Source organism: Cinclus cinclus, chromosome 9 (genome assembly GCF_963662255.1).
Source record: "Cinclus cinclus chromosome 9, bCinCin1.1, whole genome shotgun sequence".
Taxonomy (NCBI): Eukaryota; Metazoa; Chordata; class Aves; order Passeriformes; family Cinclidae; genus Cinclus; species Cinclus cinclus.
Window position 1 is genome coordinate 4,836,340 of NC_085054.1, and position 12,915 is coordinate 4,849,254.

Sequence of the window (12,915 nt, forward strand, 5' to 3'; positions counted from 1 at the left end):
TATTTTAAGGTAACACTAATTCCTTTGTGACAATTCCACCTAGCTAACATTAGAGAAAAGAAAAAAGCAAACTTGGACGATTAGTATCTTTGTAATTACATACACTTCTGCCAGACCAATGAAAAACACAAATTTACGTTCAATTGATTAATTTAGGAACATATAATTAAATTCATTACCTTGAACACAAGTTCTCTAAGCCTGTCAGAGTATCTTTGATGCAATAACAGAGCATAAAGAATATCAGCATTCCCTGGTTCAAAGAGCAATAAAAAAAGCTGGTCTGGGGTCGGACTGGAATGAAGTAGGCTGAACAGAACGTCCAAAATTCCGCAGAGCTACAAAATTAAGGCAACCAAATTAATACCCAGTTGATTCAGATTTCATACTTTGTTTTAGGAAAATGTTCTTGGTTTTTGAGTTTTACCTTTGCTGGTTAATAGACATTTTGTTGTTCAGCATTACTGGATTTAAACCGTCTTTAGTACATTTTTTCTCTCTATAGAACGCCTTATCAAATTAAGCAGAGACATAAAGCAAGTTCAAGTGCTGCTGATTCTACAAAACAGAAACTACATCATCACAACTCCTGGTCAGCTGAAGGCCAAATCATTTGGTTTTGTAAACTAAGATAACTTTTCTAATGGCATATCCTAATCTTACCTACATCTAAACAGAACCACGCATCAGTTAACATTTTGCTTGTGGTCATTTTTTTCTTTGCTCACCCTTCTTTGAAGTATGCAAGGCAAGATTTCTAAATGCCAAGATGCAAAACCAAAACAAGTCCAGTTTAAATTATTAATTTATGCCATGTTGCATACCTGCTCTTCATCACTGGTGGCAGCTATGTATCCTACAATGCTCTGAATTTCTTCATGTGTTCCACCTTTGCTCAGGAAATATTTGATCAGTCCATACAGGGATGTCCGTATTGTTCTAAGGTCATCAGGAGCCAAATCACTGTCTTTGCAACCAGACCTGTATGCCAACAGACCAGAAAGGCAACCTAAGCAAGTTCTTCTTGGCTCATTAATAACAATTTGATGGTGCCAGTTTGGTAGCTTTTCATCTATCCAGGCATCATGCATAAGTTTTCAATTTTTCAACTGAACTCGAGCAACTGAACAGCAATAAGCAGACCAGACTTTGCAAGTCTATAAAAGCACTGAAATGTAGACTTGTACTGATCTGGACATAGGTCAGGACTGCAGGTTCCCACTTCCCACAGGAAACAGCAAAGTCTCTAGCCAATCTTCCTCAAGCACATAACTATATTCATAAGTAGATATAAAAGATCAGCACTGAAGGTTAAAATTTTAAGTATCTAAAGAAGTCCTACTTCGAATTCTACAAGCATTTAAAAGAACTTGAAATGCTAAACTTTGTGTAATGGTAATGATCTACGGCTTAATTTGCATTGTTGAACACAAGTCCTACAATTTTGTAGCTTTAATTACTTTTACAAGCACTCCTTGTGTCACTGATGAACTTCATGCAATCTTAGCATAAAAATTCACAGCAAGGCAAAAGTAGTAAGTCAAATGGAGAAAAAAATTAATGCAATTTGGTAAACTGAATCAACCACCAAAATGCAACCTGTGGTTTTATTTATTAATTTTCTCATTGGAATGATGGCAAAAAACCCCAAGAGCCACATACAATAAATGAGGAGTCAGAAGTAGTAAAACTCATACCCATAATAAATCCTGAGTGTGTCTAGAAGAAACTGCACACCATACTTCTTTCGGAAGAGTCTTCTACTGTCTTTGATGATTGTAGAAAGATACTGTATATGTCCTACAACATAAAGTTTTCTTTTAGAACCAAGATAAAGATTTGTCATGTGAAGAGTCCTGTGTCTTCTTCACACAGCTGCCCAAGGCCAAGAGCTCACCAATTCTGAAGGGGAAGTCACCACTGTTCCAGATGCTGAAGTCAAAAAGTAAGTGGTGATACATCTGTTGCAAAAGCTGCATGTTCTTTTCTACTGAGACTTGTTCTATCAACAACTGTACAGCCATCAGGACATTCACGTCCATTAAGATGCTTGGCACCTTGCAAAATAACAACAGGTTAGTAACAGGTGTTAGCACCCAAAATACTGAATGCCCTAATAAAATCTGACTTTTCAAAATGGAAGTTTCTTATCTTCTTAATGTCTGCTCCATTAAAGCAATACAATAAACAGAAAAGTAGTCTCACTTGAATAACCGAACAAGACAGTATCTACATCAAAAGAAGCAGAACATGAAAAAAAATGAAACATTGTATTTCACTTTGCAGATAAAGACCAACACCTCACACCTTTTTGCTTTCAGAAACACAAGAAAGAAAATACTTACTAAGGAGGCCTTTAAAGATCCTGACATTCTGGCTACGCTTCAAAAGAATCAGGACCTTACCCACAAAATTCATTACTAAAGGATGTCTCTCAAGTTTGCTCACCTTCTGTAACAAGGCTCCTAGGGTGGCAACTCCATAGGAGTGAATGAGATTTTCTTGATTAACTTGATGTCCCTGAATAAAGTGTTTTATCATCAAGATGAAAGTTGCAACTATGTTCTTCTCCAGACGTGCTTCTGCAGAACAGAACAACAGTAGCAAATGTCTTAGGGTTTATCATTGGATCACTGCATAAAAATAGAGGGGAAAAAGTAAAATCAAGTGTTTATATTCCTCACTATTTCCTGAACTTCTCAACTCTTGTTCCTTAGCTGCAACCTGTCTTTAGATTTTTTTTTTTCCTGTGCTGGATCATAGCCATTCCATGCCTCTCCAGAACAAAGTGATCCCAGTCCTGACTTCAGTGGCTTCATCCATGGCTGTAGGTTATAAACTTCTTTGTTACAAACTGCAGCATATGTGATGCAAAAGATATTTTCCCTCTGTAGTTTCAAACTGACACTTTCTAGCCATAGTATGCAAAAAAAATTAGAGAGAAGATTTTTTTTTTTAACTTTACTCCACCATTTCATCTTTGAAACAAACAAAAAAAACTACAGCATTTTACCTTGCAAGGTGTGATTTCTCACTGGTTTTTGTAAGGTCAAGGTTAATTCTCAGTACCAGCAAAATTTTTTAAAAAAATTATTCTTAATGCATCCTTTCAGATCCTTTTTATTTTAATCCAAAATGTGCCTAGGTGTGGAAGAGGTAGGAGCTTGAATATTTTATTAAGAAAAGAAAAGCTTAGCTAAAGGCTAAACAGCACAATCCTGATGCTGCTGTCCCCATGTGGCTGTGTGACCCAGCACTCAAGCTGTAGGAAAGCTTCTCCTGTTGATATTACTAGGTTTTCCATCAAATATAATTTCTCAAAATAATCAGAACAGGAATTAAAACAATGTCATACCTTGGCACCCGTTAAGAGTAAATCATGAAAAGAAAAAGAATGCTATTAAACATATCTATGCTTGAAATATATTATTTTTTATATAGTGCTGAATTCCTGGTACTCAGTATCCATGTCAGATATCTAGGTACAGAAAAAGCCTTTCAGCTTTACATAGATGCTCTGGAAAATCCAGCACATAATAAACAGCTTTCTGTCATAAAAAAAAAAGGACTTGTAAATCCAAGCTTAAAAATGAGTTCACTTCAGCTTCACTTTCCCACCTGATGCCTTTGGGGATGAAAACACCACCCAATCACCCTCTACAGGAGTTACTAGTTCTGGAGGCAGAGTTTCTCCTTCAGACTTCCCAGGCATCTGTCCACCAAGAAAGCTGATCTGCTCCAGCAATGGAAACAGCACATTTATTCCACCAATACAGTTGATCATATCCTGAATCAAGAGAAAAGGCAGGAAAAACATCACCATAAATAAAATCCCTTTGACTATAGCAAAAATTTACTCAGCACACAGAGTCCTCACAAACCAATCAGAATGTGTTACACATGGGCCATCCTGTCCACTCTTGTTCGCAAAGTACATTTTTTACATTTTCTTCCTCCTCCCTCCCATCAACACTGGAAACTGAAGGATACAAAAACTTAGGAAGAATCTTCTGCTAAGTATATTTGAAAAACAGGAAAAACATTTCTATGACTTCTGAAGTTACTTGCAGCAAGCAGTAAGAGAAGATCACGATTATACACATCTCTGCTTTAATCATCTTCCTGCAAGCTTTCAACCTCAGGCAGTTAAAAAATAATACAATTTTATTTTGTTTTCTTAAAATAACTCTATACATAAAACAATTCTAAGCCTCTCCTTAAAGTCTTCTAAGTCCCCTTTTTTCCCCCCCTCCTTCTCACAAGCAGAGATAGCACAAGACAGTCCCTGGAGGTCTTTAAAAACAGACTGGATGTGGCACTTAGAGGCACAGTCTAGTTAACAAGATCATGTTCGGTCACAGGTTGGACTTGATGACCTCAGAGGACTTCTCCAATTTAACTGATTCCAGATTCTGTTATTCAAACATTGCTTCTTGTGGTAAGGTACAATATACTCAAATCACAAGATTTCTAGAAGTGATTCACATTCATTTCAAATCAATTTAAAATCAGGGTCTTAGCAAGCTACTCAAGAGATACCCACTCATTTCCCCAGCTTAGTCTAGAGACAAACACTCTGGAGTACAAGTACCCATTACTGGGCATAAAAGGACAACCTGAGGTATTCTAGATTAGCATAGATTGTATTCTAGAACTATTCATATCACAGCAAAATTAACTAAAGAGTGTCTGAACTGTCTTAACATTAGATTCAGCAAGTGATTGTAGAGCTATGCACAGTGGATATGTAGAGTGTAGCTCCAACAATATTTCCTCATTAGTTAGTTTGCCACTTCAGTCAACTGTTCACTGTTCTTGAAAAAAAAAAAAAAAAGGCAGATCTACTTTATTGTTCACACATTTTCCTCAAGACGAAAAAATATGGTATTCTACTGACAAGCCACAAGTGTTAATTAAACCCTACCAATCTTAATCTAACTCAGAGTTTATGACAGCAAGAAAACCATGACAAAATGCTCTTGGATACACATTCAACATGAATACAAAATTATTATAAAGAATAGTCAGCTACTACAAAAGATCTTCATGTACTGTGACAGTAAAAGCAGTGGCCCTCATAAGTTCTCAGTAAATGTAATGCAAATGCAATTACTACTCCAGCTACAGTGTTAGCCCATGAATTCTCAGTATAAAAACATGGTGCATCTGTTAAATATAATTTGCATTATGGTAGTAACTTCCAGCATTCCAGAAGTTAGATGAACACACACAACCACTGTCATTTTTACATCCGGTTCCGCCTCTTCACAGCCCATTTACCTTGATGTCCCAATTCACTACTTTGTTTCCAGTTAGTCTTCCATGTAAAAGATTTGCAGACAGGTCAAGGCAAATTGGGTTTCTGCAGGCCTGTTAAACAAATAAAGAAGCCATGATATCACCTAGAAAACAAGTTACAGATGCTTGAACACAAGATTTTGTGCCAATGTGTTGATATTAAAGTATTTGAACAGTATGAAACCCCTAGAATACAATATATGCCATTTCAGATTTTACATTCTCTATGATACAAGGTAATTCCATCCTCCTGTCAAACCTACCATGCCTGCACATGACTACAGTTCAAGAAAGCTCTCACTGCTCCTTATCTTCCCATAAAAAACACAGTGCAAACACTGAAAATAATGCACACAGTATAGTCAAACAGAAATTATGTCCTGTTTTCTACCTTTGGTGTATAATGAAGCAGCACCTTACTGGGGAGGTCTGCTACTTCAGCTTCTTGAGACTTCCATGGAGTTAAACAGTTTGGACCTATAAAAAAAAGTTTATATAAAATCATATAACATACATTTAAGAGTCCACTGGTTATTAATGTTGCCCTTCGCAAATTTTGTATTAGCAGATTTGTTAGAAGAACAAACAGGACGGTCTGAACCGTATCTATTTGAGACATGCTCTGAAGTAGAGTTTCTATGACTTTAGTCATTCATTTCAGAGGGTCTGCTTAAAAAGGAACGCATACAATATTGAAAGCCAAACTACACAAAGAAGAGGTGTTTTTATACCTTCAGACAGCTCTCACATTTGTCTTTACAAATACCTATCTCCTATTTGTTAATAATCTCTGCCATCAAGCCTAAATGCCCAGAAATTAGTAACCTTCAAGATAGTTTTGTTTAGCAATGCATAATTTTTCCTTTAAATTATTCAAGTGTTTTAATGCCAATCTGTAACAACGTTGAGTCATTACAGAACTTAATACCTTACACACTTTGAACTGTACAACATAGCTTTCAGAGTATTTTCTTTAAAATGACCACTTAATTATTGTTTCTTTATGGAAGAATCCTCAAGCATACATCACCTTTAAGTGGCCTAACAAGTAAGGGCGATACCTTTAAAGAGTCTCAAATGCAAGCACACATAGGCAAACAGTAGTAAAAATGCAGAATTTACCAGTGAAATTATTACCTAACATTTTAATTTTGCAGGTCTACACATACGATCAGTAGATGAGCTTATGCGAACATAATATTTTAAAATCAAACATCATAACATACTTACTAAATGCTAAGCTTATTTGCTTTAAAGCCCTCTCACTTAGCTCTGCAGTTCTTCTGGGTTATAAGTTCTTCATTATGAGTCTGTGTAGAGCAGAGCTTAGTGGGGTCTTGTTCATAACTCATTTCTTTTACTATGCTAAAACCAGTACAACCACCACTTACCTGCTAAATATAATGCTTTCACCTGAGAAGGTTGCAGTGCTTCATGAAAGATAATAACTGATCCAAGCTGGCCCTCCAAAGATGTTGGACACCCCCATTCACTGTCCTGAGTCCCTGCTGAGATCATTTTGGTGATGAACTCTGGTTTTCCAAGCACCCCAGCCCAGCTTCCCGTAGCGAGAATGCCCCCGAGCGATGTCCGATGGGGCAGGACTGGGGAGGAAAAAGGTGGATCTGGTATCTGAGATGGAGGAGGAGTTGTTGTTCTTTGACCAGCTGAACCAATGCAGCAAGAAGTAAAAGACTGCAAAGTCATACATAGAAGAAAGAAAACAAAAACACATACTTGTAAATCTAAGCTTTAAATCTGAAGACTGCATCTAGCAAATCTGAACTAAATACATGAAACTGCAAGGAACAAGTTCTGCCAAGCCTTGGAAAACAAGCAATCCATCATAGTAGGCCAAAAAACAGAGCATACACTTCTCATAATAGGAGAGAACACCCTTTTTCCAACTAAGAGCAATTTGGTTACCTCAAGTGCTGCATGACCTCTGGCAGGAGCACAGCCAGGAAGGACAATGCTCCTGATACTCCTCTGTAAATACTCGTCTTCTGGATTATATTCCAAAATCCTAGCCCAACATATCTGCTACTGTACATTTCTCAGATCAGTTAGTCCACACAAACAGATGCTCTCACGGTAAGATTACTTACCCTACTTTTAGCTACCTTGAGATTTATAATGTTTATTCTGCAGATGGGTCAAAAAACAGTTTTATCTTGAAATGAAAACTACACTTACTCTCATTTTTAAGTTTTATGCTGATTTTACCAGTACAGCATCCAACTTAACTGTTTTCTCAACATACTTAACAAATATCAAATTAGAACATAGAAAAGAGGGAAGAATGTTGGGTGTTGTGACCCAGTTTAATATAAATTTGTTCCCCAAAAGGAATGAACAAAGCTTACAGAGGAAATTAAGTATGACATATACTCATTTTGATAGCTAGTGTATTGCTACAAGTGCACACATCCAAAATGGTTAGATTAACTGCACATAAAGTGCTTATTCAGCTACCAAAGGAACAGGGAATAGCAAATCAAGGAAACATTCAAAAAATACAAGTAAAAAATATGAAAATACTGAAAATTACAGGAAATATTCCTCATTGAGTAGCTACAGCAATCCTACTGGTAGAGCTGCCATTTATTATGATGTCATCATAAATTATGTCAATATGCTCAGGCAATTATTTTGAGGAAAACTCCAAATTTAATCAATGTCATCTGGTAGAGTTTTTTTGTTTTGTTTTTAAACTGAGATGACTAAACAGGCATTACTTAATGGTTAGTTACACTCCAAAATAATATACCGGGCAGTATCCAAAGCTGAACAACATTAGCAACAGCTGAAATCTCATCTCTTACCTACTCATCCTACCAGGGTATGGCTCAAAAGGAACTTACTTCATTCATAGCAGGGAATCGAAGTGGGGCAGAGACCTTCTGCTGTCCATTGACATAGATATACACAAGGCTCTGACCAAAGGGCCTCTTTCCAGGCACGTGAACAATAGTTATGTTGTGCTGGTTAAGCAATAAAAAAACATCAAGTCATTATTAAGAGGAGTGAAATTACTATACAGAGCTATTTAACTTTATCTCTACTAAGCTGGTGAGGAAAGCAGTTAAGAAAATAAATCCAAAGCATCAACAAGAATACAAGACCACCTGCTGTTTCCATTTTAAAGTAGTAAATGCAATGTTTACATAGAAACAGGTTTTTGAAGAGAAAGATACAGCTCTTTCATAGTAATGCACATCAGCTCTTAAGTACAGGAATAGAAAAAGGTAGGGCAGAAACAGCACCACAGCCAATGAATTCACACAGCACCACAGCCACCTATTCTTGTTTTAATTTAATATAAAAAGCATCTAATGCTGTAACGAACTTAACAAAAAATGCCTAATACACATGCATAAGTTAGCTCAATCAACAACTAATCTATGTGAAAATTTCTTGCATTATTTGAGATTAAATCTGCTATTATGTAATAAATTGCTTCAATAAATGCAATGAATTACTGCAATATAAAATAGACTATTTGTAAAACTATCAAAAGCCATAATTTTGACTTCTGAAATAACAATATAATCCTAAACAAAGTGTTTGTCAGCATCAAATCTTACCCAGAGAGAGTCAAAAAAGCAATGGTCAGGCAGCATCACTGTTGCATATTCCCTCTTCGTGCACACTGCAACCACCAATACCCCTGAGCACGTAATAAAGGCTTCAAACCCCATACCACTTCCTGTAAAAAAGCTACAAAAAACACACATTCAAGGACTTGCTTCATCAAAACTACCACCTAACAACACATTCACTGAAGAAAACCTACTCAAGTTGTTGGACGGTGGTCCTGTATTTACTATGTGACTGTTACTCCTCTAATTAAAACAAACAAACAAAACAAACCAAACAAGACATTTTGTTTGCTTCTGTTAGTACCCATAAAGCTAATTATATCAAGAAGAATTCATGTCAATATGCGCTAAGCGCCATGAAGGTGCATTCTCACTTGTGCTCTTATACAAATCCAGAGTTACCTTTACAACAAATTGTGTGAAGGCTGTTCTGGTTTTGGCTGGGGGGCTGGAGGGACGGGGTTTTGTTTTTTAATGCTGTTTTGTTTAAGCAATGAACCTTACCACAGTTTGGATTTATGCATGTTGAAACCGTAGACGACAAGATATTACAACAGAGAAACGACACGTTATTTCCGTAACAGAACTTGGCTCTGGCGACAGATGAAAGCTCTCCCTTTGCCAGACTAAGCATCAAGTACTGCCTTCGATGAAGACAAGCAGAAGCACCCCACGTGATGGGGCACCACACGGCACAGAAGGCCCACGCCCGTAGGCCGCAGCAGTTACAGTAACCGTACCTGTAGAGCTGCTTCCTCTTGCCGCTTTTGCCCGTCGTGCCGGGGTCCACCCGGTCCTGGTCGAGGCAGAGCCAGGCGTTGAAGGAGAAGGCTGAGCCCGGCCACCTGTGGACGGCGGGCAGGGCGATGCCGGCCGTGCCGTGGCGCAGGTCGAAGTACTGCAGGGCGCTGGCCAGGCCCTGCTTCCGCGCCATGGCCAGCAGCGCGCGCATCGCCGGCACCGCGTACGGGTGAGCGCCCCGCGGCTCCTCCGGCCGCAGCAGCCGCACCAGCTGCAGCAGCTCTTCTGAGCCCATGGACTGGCTCCCCAGGGAGCCCAGCAGGGCGATCAGGTTCTCCGCGCAGGTGCTGTGGAGCAGCCGGTGGGAGCTGAGGGTCTCGATGACACGGATGACCATGTTTGCGTTGACACACGTGGCGCGGCTCTGTCTGTCGATACAGCAGATTCGCCTCAACCAGCCGGAGATGAAAATCTGCAGCTCGTGTGATTCTAGTTCTGGGAGCCACTGGATGAGCAGCAATAAGGGCTGGACATTACTGATGCCTAGTATCCCAACAGCCGTGTGGTCACCTTCAACAGCCTGAAAAACAGCGGGGAACTCAGACATGAAACACAGTAAGACAGGGGCAGAAGTACTGCTGAAAGATACAAGCATTTCTGCTCCAAAGAAGCACAGCTCACCATATTCATGAGTTCTTCCAGCAATTCCCGTGATGGCTGACCCAGTGATTTTAGTACCTCATATATGTGAGCATACCCAATCCTCTCCTTGAAGACCTCCTGAGGATAAAAATTCCAGTCTTACAAACAAACAAACAAAATGGACAAAAGCTGCTTGTCTATGAGCAGGTAGACAAGCAACTTTTAATTTTAATTAAGACAATTTAATGCAGTATTAGACACATAATAATTAAAATGTAATAACAATGGGCCAGAAATCTATTTTGATAACCTGTTAATTGTCTCTAGAATGCTGCAGATAAGCATTCCACTGCATCACACAGATAAATAAAAGTTCAAAGTTGTATTTCATTAATTACCTATAAAATAATATAATTAATTTGGTATAATCAAAATGTTAATAATATCACAAAGGCAAAATAGCTTCATTTTTCATATTTTTAGTGTAAACTATAGCATAAAATGTTTACATTGAAATGCAGAAGTATTCAAATTTTAATCTTTCAGTAAAAGATTTTCCTGGACCAGATTAAAAACACCTGTCCTAAAAATGTTAAAAAAATAGCAAAGTGTTCCAAGGAAGTTTTCCTGAAAACTAACTGATTTTACTAACTGATTTTTTTAAGGGGAAAAAAAAAAATCAACCGGCAAAGTTCAACTGGCATTATCCATTTATGGTTTAATTCTTAAACAGCCAACACATCATATGGAATGGATACTCTTTTCTGGGCTATAGTCTGTGCTGAAATGTTTTGGTTGTTTTTTAAAGAATAAATCTTTCAGCAGGAGTGAGGTGATTAATTAGGTAAACATGAAAAGAAAAAAATACACATGTTGCAGTAGAAGTGCAATTGAAAACTCTGACTCTGTGAATCCCAGCTAGTCCCCACCTCCAACATACAACTCTTCCCAGGCTTGCCAGAGTCAGAGAAATAAACACTTTCAGGAATGCTCTGGAGGAACATAACAGATCCTCTTGTCTCTCCCTTAAGCTGTACTGAAAGTAGCGAAAAAATTAATGATTCCCACTCTTTCTTTATCCTCCAGTGCACAGTCATAACCCCTTAACTGTGCCAAGTCTAAGGAATCATTCAGCCAAGGGTTACATTTAATGAACTCAGCAATCCAGGAATAAATGTACTATTTGTCATGGGTTTAGCTTCCAGTCAGAACCACAAACTAACTACAACCTATCCATTTAGTAAATCCAAGAATAACTACCAAGGAAGGGAACAGGGCAATGGCACGACAACCACCATCTGGACAGCAATAATGTCTTGGCCTAGCTGAAACCCATATAAAACTGCAACACAAACAGCTGCCTGAGAATTCCTGTAAATACCCACTAAATCTACCTATATATCCATGGGACAAGTAACAATGTACCTCCTTTACAGAGGTTCCAACTGCCATCATACTCAGATCTCCCAGTTTTGGCAGAAAGATGACTCATTGTCCAGCCACTAGACACATATAAAGGGATAAGGAGCTATTCCTATCTGGCATGGATGTGTGACCACAATCTGCTCATCTCCATTAGCAAGATGCATCAAGGAACTGTGATACAAACACTAGCTGGAAACAAGATCAAGAATCTGCAAACAGCCCTCCACATGGACACTGTTACCTTTGCAGCTGGAGACTTGTGCATTACTGCTGTGAGGGCTTGAATGGTTGATACTGCCAGGGAGTCCAGGTGTCCCTGAAACACCTGAAAGGAGCAGGTACAGAAGTCATACACAAACATGCAAAGACAGCTCAGCTCCAAAATCTGCACTGTGCCCTCCTGCCAGGAGGGAAACCAAGAGTTTGGCATCATGCTTCAACAATCATCTCCCCACCAGTCAAAATTTCAAACCCCACAGCCTACAAGGAATTACACCACAGTAGACAAATAACAACAGACTTCAAGAGGAGAGAAGCATTCGCAACACAAACCGCACCTCAAATATTCTGATGGACAAACAAGTTTTCCTCATGCGTCTAATGGACAACCTCAAGAGGGAGGGAGGAAAACAATTAGGAATTCTCTTGTGGTGTGTGTGTGCTGCTGGAAAATCAGCATCTGCAGTTCATATAAAGTAATTTATTTTCCATCCAAGGTCCTGCAAACCAATGCAGCAGAGACACACCCCTGAAGTGTAAGAGAGAACTCACATCAGCACAGTTAGGTGGCTTCCTCACCCATTGCCTCATTGCATTGATTCAACACCTCTCTCTTCAATTTAAGTAATCTTCTGAGGCTTTTTACTCTAATTCTTGTTTATGTTATTTCTATGATGGTTTTAAGAACAAAAAATGTTGGAGTAGTCCTTTGCAGCCATCAGTAAACCTAATTAGCAACACTGTGCAAACAAACATACTGTTTCATCATCTCTGAAATATTATGTGCACCTTAGACATATTTGGGAAGTGAAATGTCAAGAAGCAGAAGAGTATTAGATGCTAAGAAACATTTACATGCGGTTAGAGCATTGTACTGTGTCCAGAAAAGCCAAAGCTATTAGCTAAAAATTGCAACTGTAAATAACCATCCCTTGTATTCAGCATTTTTTTACATTTTTAATCAGAACAAATAATTCTTCCATAAAAT

At 38.5% G+C, this 12,915-nt stretch overlaps 1 protein-coding gene across 2 annotated transcripts in view; it reads right to left on the reverse strand.

The window, feature by feature from the left end:
• The window catches only part of NBEAL1 (neurobeachin like 1), a 75,772-nt gene that overhangs the window by 30,640 nt on the left and 32,217 nt on the right, over positions 1-12,915 (reverse strand). For both annotated transcript variants that reach the window (XM_062498521.1, XM_062498520.1), the window contains 14 exons: positions 11,950-12,033; positions 10,323-10,421; positions 9,641-10,221; positions 8,886-9,018; positions 8,163-8,282; positions 6,690-6,993; positions 5,690-5,775; positions 5,281-5,370; positions 3,619-3,787; positions 2,449-2,582; positions 1,898-2,057; positions 1,698-1,800; positions 825-981; positions 180-338 (listed from right to left, as the gene is read on the reverse strand). In XM_062498521.1, coding sequence (XP_062354505.1) covers positions 180-338; positions 825-981; positions 1,698-1,800; positions 1,898-2,057; positions 2,449-2,582; positions 3,619-3,787; positions 5,281-5,370; positions 5,690-5,775; positions 6,690-6,993; positions 8,163-8,282; positions 8,886-9,018; positions 9,641-10,221; positions 10,323-10,421; positions 11,950-12,033 — 2,379 coding nt within the window. The remainder of the gene's footprint in view (positions 1-179; positions 339-824; positions 982-1,697; positions 1,801-1,897; positions 2,058-2,448; positions 2,583-3,618; positions 3,788-5,280; positions 5,371-5,689; positions 5,776-6,689; positions 6,994-8,162; positions 8,283-8,885; positions 9,019-9,640; positions 10,222-10,322; positions 10,422-11,949; positions 12,034-12,915) is intronic.